General features: G+C 52.0%; 5 protein-coding genes across 5 annotated transcripts; 1 reads left to right on the top strand and 4 right to left on the bottom strand.

Annotated features, from left to right (window-relative positions):
- Positions 1–320: 320 nt before the first annotated feature.
- Positions 321–3,310, bottom strand: BDV17DRAFT_283637 (haloacid dehalogenase, type II; the record flags this gene model as incomplete). Its single annotated transcript, XM_073760392.1, has 4 exons — positions 321–428; positions 514–1,422; positions 2,421–3,165; positions 3,300–3,310. The coding sequence occupies 4 exons, from the start codon at positions 3,308–3,310 to the stop codon at positions 321–323; spliced, it is 1,773 nt and encodes a 590-aa protein (XP_073612735.1).
- Positions 3,311–4,075: 765 nt separating this feature from the next.
- BDV17DRAFT_165281 (uncharacterized protein) lies at positions 4,076–4,943 on the bottom strand. Its single transcript, XM_073754730.1, has one exon. It carries the CDS (start codon positions 4,760–4,762, stop codon positions 4,304–4,306), a length of 459 nt encoding a protein of 152 aa, XP_073612734.1. The 5' UTR covers positions 4,763–4,943; the 3' UTR covers positions 4,076–4,303.
- Positions 4,944–5,426: 483 nt separating this feature from the next.
- BDV17DRAFT_270768 (putative nuclear migration protein) lies at positions 5,427–10,154 on the top strand. Its single transcript, XM_073758719.1, has 3 exons — positions 5,427–5,859; positions 5,948–9,149; positions 9,199–10,154. Exons 2-3 carry the CDS (start codon positions 6,149–6,151, stop codon positions 10,050–10,052), a joined length of 3,855 nt encoding a protein of 1,284 aa, XP_073612733.1. The 5' UTR covers positions 5,427–5,859; positions 5,948–6,148; the 3' UTR covers positions 10,053–10,154.
- A 314-nt stretch (positions 10,155–10,468) lies between these two features.
- BDV17DRAFT_270766 (cytochrome b5-like heme/steroid binding domain-containing protein) lies at positions 10,469–11,317 on the bottom strand. Its single transcript, XM_073758718.1, has 2 exons — positions 10,706–11,317; positions 10,469–10,554 (listed from the first exon to the last, which is right to left on the bottom strand). The coding sequence occupies exons 1-2, from the start codon at positions 10,880–10,882 to the stop codon at positions 10,477–10,479; spliced, it is 255 nt and encodes an 84-aa protein (XP_073612732.1). The 5' UTR covers positions 10,883–11,317; the 3' UTR covers positions 10,469–10,476.
- BDV17DRAFT_270765 (putative mRNA splicing factor RNA helicase (Cdc28)) lies at positions 11,153–14,825 on the bottom strand. The gene has a single exon (XM_073758717.1). The coding sequence runs from the start codon at positions 14,623–14,625 to the stop codon at positions 11,227–11,229; it is 3,399 nt and encodes a 1,132-aa protein (XP_073612731.1). The 5' UTR covers positions 14,626–14,825; the 3' UTR covers positions 11,153–11,226.
- Positions 14,826–15,005: the final 180 nt, after the last annotated feature.

The following is a 15,005-nucleotide window of genomic DNA, read 5'->3' as shown; positions in this document are numbered from 1 at the left end:
CCAATGTTGAGCTGCCCTTGTGATTATCCAGAGTCTCGGATTTGCGACCACTATCAACGATACTATCCCAAAAAGCATGCAAAAGCCATCGTCGATCTGCATGGGCTTTCCGTACTTTTGGGATCCTATGCCAAACTGCCACGCGCAGCTACCCACAATCCGGTATAAGGATGGTGAAATATTAGTTCATATTCTAGGTTAACAAGCTATACTCGATACGCTATGCGATTCGCTATCACCCTGCAGCAAAACATCCAAGCGGACGGCGAATTCTTGAGATCACTCGAAAATGAGCCGACATCAACAACAAAGAAAGAGGCCTATGCCTCCTTAGGCAAGATACTTGGCTTTGGCCCGGACGGAATCACCAACTGCGAACTACCGATGCCCTGCTTCTTGCCAAGCGATACCAGGTAGCCAAACTTATACTGTTGAGCACACGTCAGTTAACACATCGCCTCTCCAGGTCCGCGCCGAAACTCTGGTATAGGTGCCCATGGCCCAATGACTTACAAGATCGAAGAATGTCGTCTTTTTGAAAGCCCCTCCTCCCGTCCTCTCCGACTCGTCATAGTACAACCGTCGATACCACTTGTCGATAAGCGGGTAGTCATGGCGGATCATCTTCAAATTGCACTTGAAGATGAGATAATATGCCACGTCGAACCGAGCGATGGTCGTATACAATCGGACATCCGCCTCGGTGATATACTCGCCAAACAGATAAGGCTGATGCGCTGGCTGGGCAAGATGCTCCTCGACACGGTCCAATGCCTCAAACAGCAGGTACAGGCTCGCTTCATACGCTTCCTGCGTCGTTGCAAAGCCCGTCTTATACACTCCGTTGTTGATGCGGTCATATACCCATCCGTTCAGCGCGTCGATCTTTTCTCTTAGATGCACAGGGTACAGCCCGCCGCCGGGTTTATTTACCTCGCGCTTCTCGGCTGGAAGTAAGTCATCAAACTCGGTGTAGAACATGCGAATGATCTCGCTGCTCTCATTATTCACAATCGTCTCGCGCTTCCTATCCCAGAGCACAGGGATAGTATACCGCCCAACATACCCCGGGTCCGCCTTGAAATAGAGCTGGCTCATCTTCGTGAACCCATACAAAGGATCCTTCTCGGCCGACCCGTTCAGCCCGGAGAAGAACCAGCCCTCGGGGCCGAGTTCAAAATCGCAGACGACGAGCTGAATCACGTCCTCGAGGCCCTTGAGCGAGCGCACGAGGTTGGTTCTGTGCGCCCAGGGACAGCCGTAGTTGAGGTAGAGCACGTAGCGGTCTTTCTCTGGTGGAAACTCGGCATCTGGGGCGCGTGAGATCCAGGATCGAAAGACGGAGTCTTTGCGTCGGAAGTGGCCGTCCTTGTCGGCTAGCTTGTAGATGCTTGGCTTGTCCTGTTGGAACTCAGTTACTAACTGCTTGTGATGCAAGCAAGGCGAGTATAAGTCTTACGGCTTCGGTCATGGTTCAGGTTCAGGTTATCGATTGATGCCTGAAGCTCGGTAATGGGTAATCGCAGAACGCCTTGTCACTAATAGACTATCCTCGTCATCTACCAAATTACTTATTTCCCTATGCTTTTGGTGACTGTTATATACCTAGCTACCTAGGTAAGGTGTTCAAATATTTGTAATCAGATGTCAAATTCCGTGCGGGATAAATGGTGTGATGTCACAAGTCGTGATTAGCAAGCAATTTTTATATTACGTTGCAACTCTACTACATGCCTTCTTATCTTCTACGTAAGAAAGGTTGCTGCCTTGACTATATGCAACTTTAGCTTTTTTAATTAAGCTTCTGGGCACCCGGATTGTAGAATCCCGGATTGTAGATTGGAATCCTCTGGAATGACTATGACTACTGTGCTTGATTACGCCACCGACCCCTACAATGTGCGTTGCTACCGAAGGTAACGGAGCCATGTATGGTGTTGTCGTGAGTGCCCACAAAAGACGAGCTATTGAGCCTCTGTAATTATATACATGCCAAAACATGTTTTCGCTAGGTTCATTGAACGATATTAGTCTTGAACTAGAACCTAGGACCCTTTCGCGGCTGTGATTTTCAACGTTTATTTCCCCTTCCGTCCATCAACAGGATTCTCTGACTTTGGTCATCTTTTCAACAGGTCACTATCAGGGCCATATTCGGGTGAGTAGGATAGAGAGCCACCACCCCAAAGTCGAGCTTAAATTTGTAGGGAATAGGCTGGATAATGTCCTGAGGCCCTTGAGCAAGCATGATATTTGTTCTATATCTATGATCAGATATCAATATCAGGGGAGTAGATGGTAAAATATTATAGAATTTAATCATCAGTCATTATGAGATTAGATCGCTACTTAGGCAGATAGTGACTGGTCGACTACGAACTACTTTCCGGCGAAATACCCAGCCTCTTCGCAACTTCTACAAAGCCATCCTTGCTGTCCTCCATGTCTACCGCCAAGTCGACATAACCATCCTGCAAGGCCTGCTCAAGGCTGCCAAACTCCTCTCCAACGCGCTCAACATAGATGGTCCCGAATCCGCATGCCTTTGCAGCCTTCAAGTCTCCCAGGTGAGATGCGACGAGAGTACATTGTTCTGGCTTGAAGCCCAGCCTCTCCGCAGCCCCAAGGTATACACGCGGCGATGGCTTGTACGCACCAAAGTGCTCCGCGCTGACAATGTCCGTAAATGGCAGTGAGCCATACTGCGCGAGATCCTCAAGTAGTGACACGTTACCATTGGACAATGTGACCGTGCGGAACTTGCTGCTTAGCAGCTCCAGGCCTTGCACTGAGTCAGTCCATGGATCAAGCCGGTGCCATGCGTGGACGAGTTCTTGGAGTTCAGCTTCCGTGAAGAGTCCGTCAAGGCATCGGGACCGGAGAATCTCGATTAGCGCGTCGTAGTGGTGTTTGTCTACGGAGATGAAGCCGTTTGAGGTATCGAAGGTCTTTGTGAAGCGGCCGTAGGATGCACGCCAGTCCTCCGCCATGCTGTGCCAGTTGTCCGTTGTCATTGCTGAAGCCGTTGCGCGGAGGTCGGCATGAAGAGATTCTCGCGTATCCTGGAGAGCGCGTTTGCTGGCTTCCTCGAGAGCCTTTGTGACGCATTCTCGCCAGCTGACTGTAGTGCCGAAGACGTCGAAGAACAGAGCTTCCGTGTCCCCGCTGATAGGCATTTTGGCGAGCTGCTTTTCGATGACGGGCGGCGATTTTCGCAATCAGCGTTTGTGAGACGGCTTGCAAGCGAAGCTATGGTCCTGATGATTGTTTGGCCATGTTGCACCGGAATGAGGGGATACCTTATCGCCATTGCGGGCTTAGTCATGCGGGGATTCAATCCGAGGTCAAGATACCACGGTCCGGTTCATTCTCGGGATTGGGATCGACTTTTCGCGGACTGTTCACGAGATGATATCGATCTGAGTCAGGAGTGAATACCCAAGTCAATGCCGATATATCATATGTCATCGGGATGAGATTCGAAAAGGAGAGCTGCCCACTTATCCGAGCAAACATCACATACGGATCACATTATCACCTTGCCCGGTGTTTCACATATAGTGCAATCTACGCGGTTAGACCTCTCACTGCAAGCCTTGCGTTAGCTGACAGGGAGCCAAGGTTTGTGAGCAGTTTGCTTGCTGGATGTTGCTGACAGCTGCAGCCTGGCTAGGCCGGCGATCCTCAACGGCAACGCATCTCGAACAATAGGCAGTCGAAATGCCACTCCGGCTCTATGCCAGCCAGAACGTGGCAAAATATCGAAACCGGCCTTACTCGGTTCGACAGGCTTGACGTGTGTACAGATCTCGCACACGGTCGAATTGTCTGGACATGTCTGACATGAATCTAAAGTTCTAAACGAGAACCCAAAAATCGGCCATGATGCCGCGTGGGTCTAGGCTGGAGAGTGCCAGGTCTCGCCTCGCATGGTCTCTCACACGTTTCTGCCAACTTTAAGTAGGCTAGCGGCGCACGTTCATGTGCATCCGATCATTTACGATGGCACTTGCAATCTGATCAAGGTCAATATGAAACAACAGTGGCAGATCCGTCTGTCTATTTTTGAGCTCCGGGGCTGTGAGCCTGTGAGATCGAAACCTTGATTCTGATCTAGCGTCGCCCTTCAAGTTGGGTTTCCAACGGGTTACATCTTCGCATGCAAGAGGCAAACATCTCATAAATTCGAGAGTGCGAGACGGAACTCGTACCAGAAGCGGCATCTTCCGCGATAGAGACGCGTCGAACGCCGTCGATGTGACAAAAGGAGCTTCTCGCACACGCTTAATCTACTGCTAATATACTACTCCAGATAGTCAAGCACATCGACTCCATTTCTCATTTGCGACTCGATAGTTGAGTGGGCATTGAGTGCTGACTCCGGCGAACCGTGGAATTGCCGGTGGAGAGCTCTAAAAGCTGTGGCGGATCCAGGGATCCCACCCGCCCAGGAACAAAGAAGTGAACCCAAGTAAAGGAGTAAAAGAAAAACAATCAACAGGGAGGAAGCAATTATTGTGTCTGTGAGCAATAATTGACCTGTCAGCAACGCCAGCCGAGGGTCTTGATCAAGCAGCAGTGCAGTTGACATGTTCTGCGCCGATGATATCGGTCCGACTGTCGACACGATGTCAGGCCCTGGACCAACAAACAACTTGAAGCATCCTTTGTTTAGACGTCGGGTTGTCGGCTGAGACACGGACCAGGGGCTCTCTGGAAATTGCCTGCCGACGATCGCCTCGCACCGGTCCATCTCTGTCATACGATTGACAGATGGGCGAGTTGTCTTTGAGATTCACGCGGGTAAGCTATGCAGATGAATCTACCATCCTTTCGATCAGAGCCACTTTTCGAGTGCCAGAAGCCCCAGAGACATGAGCATTTGACTGAGATCTATGCTCATAAGACTGGACTAAGTGTACTGAGACTCTGTAGATATGCAGATGCAAGACAAAGGCAACCAGTGGAGTCCACGGCTGTTGACGCGAACTCATCACGCACTAGTACTGTATCGTCGAATAAAAGTTGTTGACGGTGTCTGCTAGGATAGTTGAGCCGTTCTTATATTAGGGGCTGTTGTTATATTGATATCCGATTCCGCGACGATTATTGGCACGCCTTTCTTAGCCAAGCGGACTAGTTCTCCTTTTCGCATCCTTCGACTCAACTTCTTGTCTCTTCCTCCCCCTTTTCTTCCTCATTGATTGGCTCTCGGTTTTCCCTGTGCACGACAGCCTAGTACTCCGTACTTGTCGCTTTTCTGCGATGACGGCCAATGACGCTGCTGGCTCCAGCAGATCAATTTGGGCAGTGCGACAGGCTGGAGACCGGGCAGCTCTGGTGGGGAAGTAGTGGCTCCTCCTTGCTAGTCCGTCTCTCTTCCCCATCCCCTAACGAACACCCCTGGACGACACTAACTGTGAGAGCCATACGAGATTCTTAGCATGGACATGGCTGGCCCTGGCCCATCATGTCGTCTGCTCATCTATCGCCGCAAGGATCAGAGCGTTCCTGACGCGATCCAGCAACAGCCGACTACCAACTCCGTACTTCGTGCACCTTGCGCTTCCCCCTCTCTCTCAGATCTTCCTGTGGAAGGTGAGGGATTGGATCATAAACAACGTGAGGGTCACAAGCCCTGCAGACACTGTTCAACCGTTCCTTCTCCTTCTGTTCATTCTTGCGGATAATTATTCCCTCCATCCTTAATTTCGATGCTGTTGTTGTCTCACCTGCCGTTCTCGCCATTTCTTTGTCCCCTCGCCCCCCACTAAGAAGGTGAACGCGTCGGCGTGAATCGCTGTCCTCGAGGTCTCGAAGTTTGGAACCCGGGCGTTGAACAGTGCGCAGTCTCAAATTGTAGGTACAAAACAACTTGCGTGTCTTCGTGCTTCTTATCTACTCTCCGTTGCCGGCGCAATTGGCTCATACGTTCTTGTACTCGAAGTACCAACAGAGCCTTGACTGACATCTGTTACCGCTGGCCAGCTCCCCTGTTTCCGTCGCGGTCGATTTCTCGTATTACTGTTCGATTTCTTCGATGGAAGCTTCATAGCACGCCCGCCTAGCCAAGCTTGTACATGAGAACGGACCACTGCAGGCCTTGACCGAGGCGTTGTGTATCTCTGATGGTCTAGCTGCAGACGTCATGGCCACAGAAGCTGTCCACCAGAACCTGCCCGCTGCGGGCGCGTTTCCCACGCCATCTACAACGCCCAGGCGACCTCCGTCTATCCATACACGAGCCGACTCCTCGCCCGGTCCAGTGGCCTCGCCCGTCTCTCTGTCCAACCATATCTCTTCTCCTGATGGAGCCATAGACTACGACGATGTCGCCGACGAGGATGTCATATCGCCCTTGGATCCGCGGCGGTTCACACCAACTCTACACGCCTCGCTTGTCTCTGAGATCCTTGCCTTACGACGAGACATAGAGAGTAAGACCAAGGCCATCGACGTCTTGGAGAGCTGCCTCGACGAGACCCGGATGGAAAATGAGGAACTCAGTGAACGGCTGTCTAAGCAATCGAAGGAGTCCCGGTCACTCAAACATCAATTACAACTACTCGAAGGTGGTAGCTCCTCGGCTCTCACCGAGCTAGCCAAGGAGAGAGACAGCGCACTGGATGGCATATCCGAAGTCCGAAGAAAACTTGAGCAGGTACAGAAAAAGGCTAAAATCCGGGAGGAGGAATTGGAGAGAACCACGAACTTCTGGACTCGCGACAAGGAGGCCTGGGATGGCGAACGCAGAAACTTGGAGCGGAAGGTCCACGTGGTTGAAGGTCGCCTCAAAGTTGTTCTCAATGAAGTTGCGGCAGCTCAAGTTGCGGCATCCCGCGAGCCTTCATTAAACGAAAGAATCGATGTCACGAAAGAAGCATCTACGGGAAAGGACAGTGACTCGGTCAGCATGTACTCGAGCAGTCAAGGACGACACCGGACCAGTGTCACGAGCCTGAGTAGTGATGCTGGCGACGAAAACTTATACTCTGATGGCCGGTATTCGGCCATGAGCAATCACAACATGCTAGGGTCGCAGACGAATCTTGCAGATGAGCTGGCATTTGATGACGATGACGAATTTGACCTTGATGATATGGTCCCTGAGTCTCCCGAAGCGCTCCCCGAAGAGCGTCCCGCATCGGTCCATTCCCAAATGTCCCATTCGGTGGGGACCAAAGCAAGAAAGATCTTAGGTCTTCCACTTGACCACAGTACCGATGGCTATGGGCCGAGATTTGAGGAGCATCCGGAACTCAAGGTCTCTCCTGAGCAAAGGGATTCTGCAGACTCCAAGGGTTCTTTGATGACTCGAAGGCCGTCTGTCGATTATCAAGATATGGGTGTCCAGTATTCGCCGCCTCCATCGCCCGTTCTGTCGCCTACGGTTGAGCCGGTGAACGATACAGCGCCATTATATCAAGCAAAAGACAGCAGCACATCGACCTTGACCATTGATATGGTGTCGGCTTCGTCCCAAACGGTCGATGATCTTCCTACTCCTCCTTGGACACCAAAGGTTCAAGCGCCGCCATCACTGAAAGTTGTTGAAAAGCCTGGCATGGTTTCAACCTCTTTGCAAACGGACGCTCTGGTTGAAGCTCAAGCTGAGCCAAAACATGTTGTCGACGATGTTAAGTCACCAAATATCGAGGTTCCAATGATAGCAATCCATCCTCCAGAGACTGAACCTTCGTCTCCACGAGGCAGTGTGGTCCTTCCACCCCAAACAAAGAGCGTTTCCTGCCAAGCCAACTTGAAGCCAACTATGGAGACTCAGACTGTCGGTATACAAACCGAGCCTATCCGTATCGATCAACGCCCGGTGAAGCTTCCGGCAAGCTTGCTCCCATCTGCTATTCCAGATCTCCCACTCAGCACAGCTGGAAAAGAACTCCATATTCCATCATATCAAGCCCCGCCTCCCCGAGCTGTCAAGTGCGAGAAAAAGCCGCCGACTCTTGTGGTTGAGGCACCAACCGAAACGACGGCACGAAGCAAGATTGGGCACATTCAGGCCTACCCAGGCAATAATGATAATGGGCCATTGTCAAGGGATGCGAAGCATAATCTGAGACGACCCCTGCGAACAAGTAGTCTTTTCGCTGGGTTCGAGCAGGGAAGTGACGACGAATCAGCCGAGGCCATCAGGGACGTGTTCACCGATGATGAGTTACTGAACCGACCGTTTGCATCATATAAGGTGCGAAGGGGCAAGCTTGTTTCCGCACACGAGCGTCGTCGTAGTTTGGAGGAGGCAATGATGCTGCCGGAAGTGACTGAGGACCTCGACTCCGAATCCCACTTTGAAGCAGTTATCAGTGGTGGGTTTACAAGCCCTCCGGGGTCTTCATGGTCACGTTCTGGAGCTCCTGGGCTCCGACAGGCGGATATGCGCAAGGCGGCAATGATCACCAGCGGAGCAGCTACCCATCAGAGAATGCGGACGCGCAGCCCAAGCGAGCCGAGTATCGACAGCGGCAGCAGTAGCAATGCTTCCAGCGTCGCACCTCCATTCCCTGTCCCGATTAGACTCAGCTCGAGGAAATTCCCGCAGGTCGGAAGCGATGGATGGCAAAGCCCAACTCCTTCGCGCAACTTCTCAGACCGTCCACGGGGATGTCTTGTGCGTCGTCCCACTTTACGCCGTGTCCATTCTGCAGCTACAATGTCTCAGACGGACCAGACCAGCCGGCCGACTACTCAATCGTCTCCGGACATGTCCATGTCATCTTCATATGGCCAGGATAGTCCTCGACATATTCGCATGCCTTTTGATGATACGTCGATGCCACGGAGAAACTCTCAATCGCGGCCCGCTCGTCGAACAAGCACATCGCAATATACGGCGCACGAACGACAAGACTCTACATCAACGTCGGTTCAACCAACTAGTGTGGTTGATGCCATTGCACAGACCATGGTAGGCGAGTGGATGTGGAAGTACATTCGCCGGAGAAGGTCATTTGGTGGCGAGAAAGACAACTGGGAAGGCCGCAACGCCGAGGAGGTTTCTGCTAGCATCACCAACAGCGGAGCCAGGCACAAGCGATGGGTCTGGCTGGCGCCGTACGAGCGAGCAGTCATGTGGAGCAGCAAGCAGCCAACAACTGGGCCTGCACTGCTGGGCAAGAGCGGAAGAAAACGTAAGTACTAATATCTCTGCAGAATGGTCTAAGATGCTGATCCAAACAGTGACCATTCAATCTGTCCTTGATATCAAAGACGACAACCCGCTGCCCAAGGGATCCAGTGGCTCAATCCAATTCAATCGTTCCATCCTGATCCTGACGCCTGAGCGAGCGCTCAAGTTTACAGCCTCCAGCATCGAGCGACACTACGTCTGGTTGACAGCCCTGTCGTTCTTGAGTCACTCGGCAATGGGCGTTCAAGACCTCGCCGCACTACCACCAGCACCGCAAGAAGAATATACCCGACCTCAGCCCACAGCAACTCTCCGACGCAACCCAATCCGCGACTCAATCCGGATCGCCAAGGGTCGTCCGCGTCCATTCCCCAAGAGCAAGAAACGGGCCTTCCCTGACGGCCACCCCGAGCCTGTACCTGAACTTCCCTCTGATTTTGCCGATGATGTTCGAGCCTCCGAAGACGCAGCGGCTCCCCCAACGGTGCCACGGTTCTCAAACCACGCACGCAAGCGAAGCAACACCGCGCCAAGGATGCCCATCCCTAATATTCGCAGCTTCTCCAGCCAGAACACGATGCCGTCAATGCGAAGCTCCTCTGATGCGGCGCCAGGGCCGCCTTCGCACTCGCATGGACTGAACAGCGTGCGCAGCAGCTTCAGCCACCGCACATCTGAGACGAGTAGTGTCAGGACAGGCAACTTCTTCGATGCGATCGGCACCGTGCGCATGGAGGCCTTTATTGACCAGACCGAGTCAAATCGCTACCGAAATGCATCGCGCCGGCATACGCGCAAGGGGTCGACGCCCTGGAGCATGAGCCAGGCGACTTCATATCCTGAGCTAGACTCGCCATTCGAAGAGAGCGGGTACCGCCACGAGGATCCATTTCGAGGGTTCTAGCCTCTTTGTCAACGGTTTATCCTTATACGCTGTATTCTTCTTGTATTCTTCTATTCCGGAGTTGGGTCTTTCATTGATACCATTTGAGCGACTTGTTCGAGGTGTAAAAAGTACACTTATATATATATACTTATAAATCTATTTATGCCAAGGGACACCCTTCAGGGCTTGAATATCCATCATGCCAAAGTAGACTGAAGTCACCGCTCTATTCATGCAACAGGACAGCAGATGCGATTCTTCGTCTAGCAGAAGGAAGGACAACACAACTAGAAAATGGTATAATAAAGCGACCCGTCAGTTCCCTTGAAATCAGATATGTCCATCAAAGCAAACGATATGCAGGTCGAAAAAAAAAAAAAAAAAAAAAAAAAAAAAAAAAAAAAAAAAAAAAAAAAAAAAAAAAAAAAAAAAAAAAAACCAATCACAGCTTCGCGGCATCCTTGACATCTCCGATCTTCAACTTCGGCGAGTACTTCTTCAGCACGCTATCGTTGTGGTACTATCACAAGAACAAAACGTCAGCCAGCCCAAGCCAGTCTACTCATTCCCCACGAGTCAAAAACCCTCTAACACCACACGTGCTCTGTTGTCGCAGCCGCAGTAACAGGCGGAGAGCAGGAAGAAAGAGTGAAAGGGAGAACAGAACATACCTTCCAAAACTGCTTCGAAGCGTCCTTCCCCGCGACGCGCTTCAGGATCTTCGCGCCGCCGGGGTGCTCGTCGACGAAGTTTGTGACGTCGTAGACGGCGCTGTCGACGATGATGTAGAGGCCCTTGTCGGGGGAGTTGTGGGATGCGACGTCGGCGGGGGTGAATGTTTTGCTCATTTTGGTTTTCGTTGGGGATTTTTGGTACGTGGAGGAAGGTGGAGTCTTGAGTTGGTTTCTGGATAGAGGCGGAACGAGCTGGATTATGTATGATGGTGGCTGGTGAGGTGAATATTTAGAGGATGGGGAAATGAATGACGGAGACGGAGAAGGTGCGGGATGGGATGGGCAGGCTGGAGTTGAACCTCGGCTTTGGGGATTCCGGGGCCGCGGTCGATTACTTTGTGCTGATTGTGATTGGTTTCACTTTCTGGATGGGTCCTTATAAACTACCCAAAGCATGGTATGATTGATTGATTCGTTATGATCTCTATGCATTTGAATAATATTGTACAGTAGTTCTTCTAGTCTCGACTCTTTTCGCCTGCCGCCCCCTGCCCCTTTGGCTTTTTTTCTGTCCCTAACGTCTCCAGATCCTTCTTCTTATAGTAGTGCGGCGCAACTTCCACCAGCCACTCCGCTTGCAGGGGCATATTGCTGCGCATGTACTCCTTGCTCGTGAGGACTAGCTCAAAGTAGATCACCCACCGCGCGTTGACCTCGAACAGCGTACTCGAAGGATGCAAGTAAACTGTCTGGCCCGTCTTGATGGTGCGATAGCTGTCGCCGCCACGCTGGAGACGCGCTGCGTTCGGGAAGAAGCCTGCTGTGATGGCTTTCTGGATGGGGATGATGTTGTTTGAGCCGCAGGTGCTGAGGGTGACTTCGACGCGGTCGCAGAGTTTCGCGAGCTGATCGCGCACGTCGCGAGCCCGGGTGAGACTACGCTGTTGGAGGAAGTTTTCTTTGGCCCAGACGTAGCTGAAGTCGGAGTCGACCCATTGGTTCCAGATGTTGAGAAGGGTGAGGTGGTCGCCGCCGTCTTTGATGGTGAAGCGGTTGCGTGCGCTGTCGGCGTGGATTTTCTTGTCTTTTGGTCGGAAAAATAGGGCGCTTGCCTCACCGAGCATTGAGACGATTGAGAGGACCTCTTCAACGCAGCCTTGGGAGTCCGCCGCTAGAATTGCCTTTGCGAGCATGGGGTCTGTAGGGAATTCGGCCATTTGTCGTCCAATCTTGGTGAGTTCTCCGCGATCGTTCAATGCTCCCAGGGCGTAAAGTTGTTCTAAAGCTCGAATAATCGTCTCCGCTGGTGGAGGGTCCATAAAGTCAAACTCGAGAAGCTGGTCAATTCCCAGCGACTTCAGCATCAAGATCACGCTACTGAGGTTCGTGCGCTGGATCTCAGGCGTTGTGCTCTCTTCCAGTTCGTTGTAGTAGGCCCATTTGGTATACAAGCGGAAACATTTTCCTGGGCCAACTCGACCTGCTCGACCTGCTCGTTGGTTTGCTGATGCCCGCGAGCAAGGTGTCACCACCAGACTTTCCATGCCAGTGCGAGGGTTGAAGACGTTCTCCTTCACAAACCCGGGATCAATCACGTAGACGATTCCGTCAATTGTTAAACTGGTCTCTGCAATGTTGGTAGCTAACACCACCTTTCGAGCTTTAGGCGGCGTGGGCTCGAAAATCTTGGATTGTAGGTCGGACGGTAGGTTCGCATAGATTGGGCATATGATCATCTCAGGTATTTTGTTCCCCAGCTTCCTTGCCGTTTCTTGTAAGCTCTGCTCAGCCGCCTCAATTTCCTCCTGACCGGTAAAGAAGACGAGAATATCACCTGGTCCTTGAGAAACGTGAATTTGAAAGACTGTCGTAATAGCCGCTGCGAGGTAGTTGGCCTCCGGTTGCTGCGTGTAATGAATATCAACATTGTACATGCGTCCTGGAATGTTGAAGATGGGCGCGTTGTCGAAATAGCTCTGAAACTTCTGCGCATCCATGGTGGCGGAGGAGATCAGCAACTTCAGGTCCGGCCGTGCCTTGGCAATATCCTTGAGAAGGCCACAAGCGATATCTGTCGGCACCGTGCGTTCGTGTGCTTCATCAATCATAAGAGCGGAGTACTGCCCCAGGTCTGGCTCTGTCAAGAGCTCCCGTAGTAGCATACCGTCTGTCATATACTTGAGAACCGTTTTGTCGCTCGTGTTATCCTCGAAACGGATGGAGTAACCGACTTCATTTCCTATCTTGACACCCATTTCATCTGCAACGCGCGATGCTACACTCATGGCTGCCACTCTGCGTGGTTGTGTGCATCCAACCTTCATCCCGTTTTTCGTGTATCCGGCCTCATGAAGGTATTGCGGTAACTGCGTCGTTTTTCCAGACCCAGTTTCTCCGACGATGATGAGTACCTGGTGATCATGAACCGCTTGGATGATTTCATCCCGGAATTGATATATTGGCAGTTTCTTGCGAGTGTCTTCAATGGTTTGCGCTTTCTGCTCCGCCTGATCCAGCTTCTCTTGCAGCGCACGTTGTTCCTGGGTCATCATTTTGCGCGTACCTTTCATCTGAGCGTCCATGGTGAAATTGATCTTTTGTGTATCGTCAAAGACATATTCGTAGTTTCCTTCGTCCACAAACTCGGCGCGATGGATCTGGGCTTTCGCCTTGGCTGTCTGCTCCAACTCCCATTCTTCGTGCTCTGTAACAAATTTCTCCTGTCCAAGCTCGTCGCGATCCACGTAGCGCTTGTATAAAGCATCTTCCTTCTTCTTCCGATCAATTTTGCCCTTCTCCGTGATATAATCCTCCGGCATCATGTACCCATCGCGATGATCGTCAATACGCAGTCGCTCCTCCGCGATACGCAAAACCTCGCGATTGCGCGCAAATTCCTCCTTTTCCCTTCGTGTCAGATTCGGGTTCTCGCGCAATTCTTGCGCCTCCTCTGCAACCTGCCTCCTCAGCAGAGCCAGTCGCTCCGTTTCTCGTTTTTTGAGGTACTCCTGTCGTGAGCGAAGCCTCAAATCCGGCATAGCGGCCGCTCTGGCCGTGGAATCATCTGCCAGGGCTCGTCGCTTTGCAGCCTCGCTATCCTTCGTTCGGTCCTCGACAACCTTTTTCGACCGTCTATCGTCCTTAATCGCCAGCCGTTTGGCCAACGCATCGCGCTCTTCAAGGTCCCGTTTCCGATCACGCTCTTTCCGCTCTTCGGGATCCAAATCAGCAGAGCTATCAGCAGAGCTAGCTCTCGACCGCAGCGAAGCAGAACCATGCTCTAATCTCGTCCTTTTGGCCGGTGACTCCTCAAACACTTCCTCGGCATCTTGCATTTCCCCCTCTTCTAGGACCTCCTCATCTCCCCACCGATCCTCGAAATCATCGACATCGCGCCGTCTCAGCTTCTTCGTTCGGTGCCGGTCTCGACTGTGCTCTCGTTCCCTCTTCCTGCTTTCATCCTTCTCCCAGCGACCGCTTCGACTCTTTTCCTTATCATCATCCCGGTCTTCGTCGCGCCGTCTTCTTTCCCTGTCTTTCCTCTCGGCCTCGACGTTCCTCGGCCCCAACGAACTCCCACTCCCACTGACACCCTCGTCATCAAGTTCATCCATATCCAAAAAGCGGTATTTTTTCTTCTCTTTCGCCGGCGCACTGGCTTTCGCATCTCGACCTCCACCACTGGTCCCGCTGCTAGCCGTTGCGCTGGTTGTAGACTTCCCAGCTCGCCTGTAAAGCTCCGAGCAAAACGCACCAACCTCGCCGGCATCCCCGTCCAGAAATGGCGCGATCTTGTCCTGAAGCGAAGACGATGATTTCGCGGATGCCGCAGTGGCGAGGATGAAGTCGACGACGGTAGGGTCCGACGTGTTCGTCAGGCGGAGGAGGGAGTCGGAGATAAAGGTTCGGTTGTCCATTCTGTGCTATGTAGCAGTAAGAATGTAGGTTGAGAGGGTTGGAAAGAGGTGTCCGGGCCGGTGGTTATCTTCGCGGAGTTGGTGACTGTCAGTAATCGCGCATGGTCGGTTTATTGGACTCGATTCATTGTATAGCGCACAGCTTCAGAGTAATTCCGAGCAGACAATGGCAATCAGGTATACTGTCTGACCCAACAAACGGTTGGTTGGTTGGTTAGAGGTTGGAGCCGACGACGGAGAGGAATCTCGCCGCCTTCAAATCCGACGCCAAGAAACGATCGGTTAGCGCCTGACTGGAAACCAGAGCTCCCCAAAGCTCAAGAGTCAACGACACAATTGATTTACGAGATGTTCCCCTGTCGATCAAATCACATATGTAT

This window comes from Aspergillus undulatus, assembly GCF_047715775.1.
Source record: "Aspergillus undulatus strain CBS 261.88 unplaced genomic scaffold BDV17scaffold_48, whole genome shotgun sequence".
In the NCBI taxonomy this organism is placed as follows: Eukaryota; Fungi; Ascomycota; class Eurotiomycetes; order Eurotiales; family Aspergillaceae; genus Aspergillus; species Aspergillus undulatus.
This window is presented reverse-complemented; position numbering and strand designations above follow the sequence as displayed.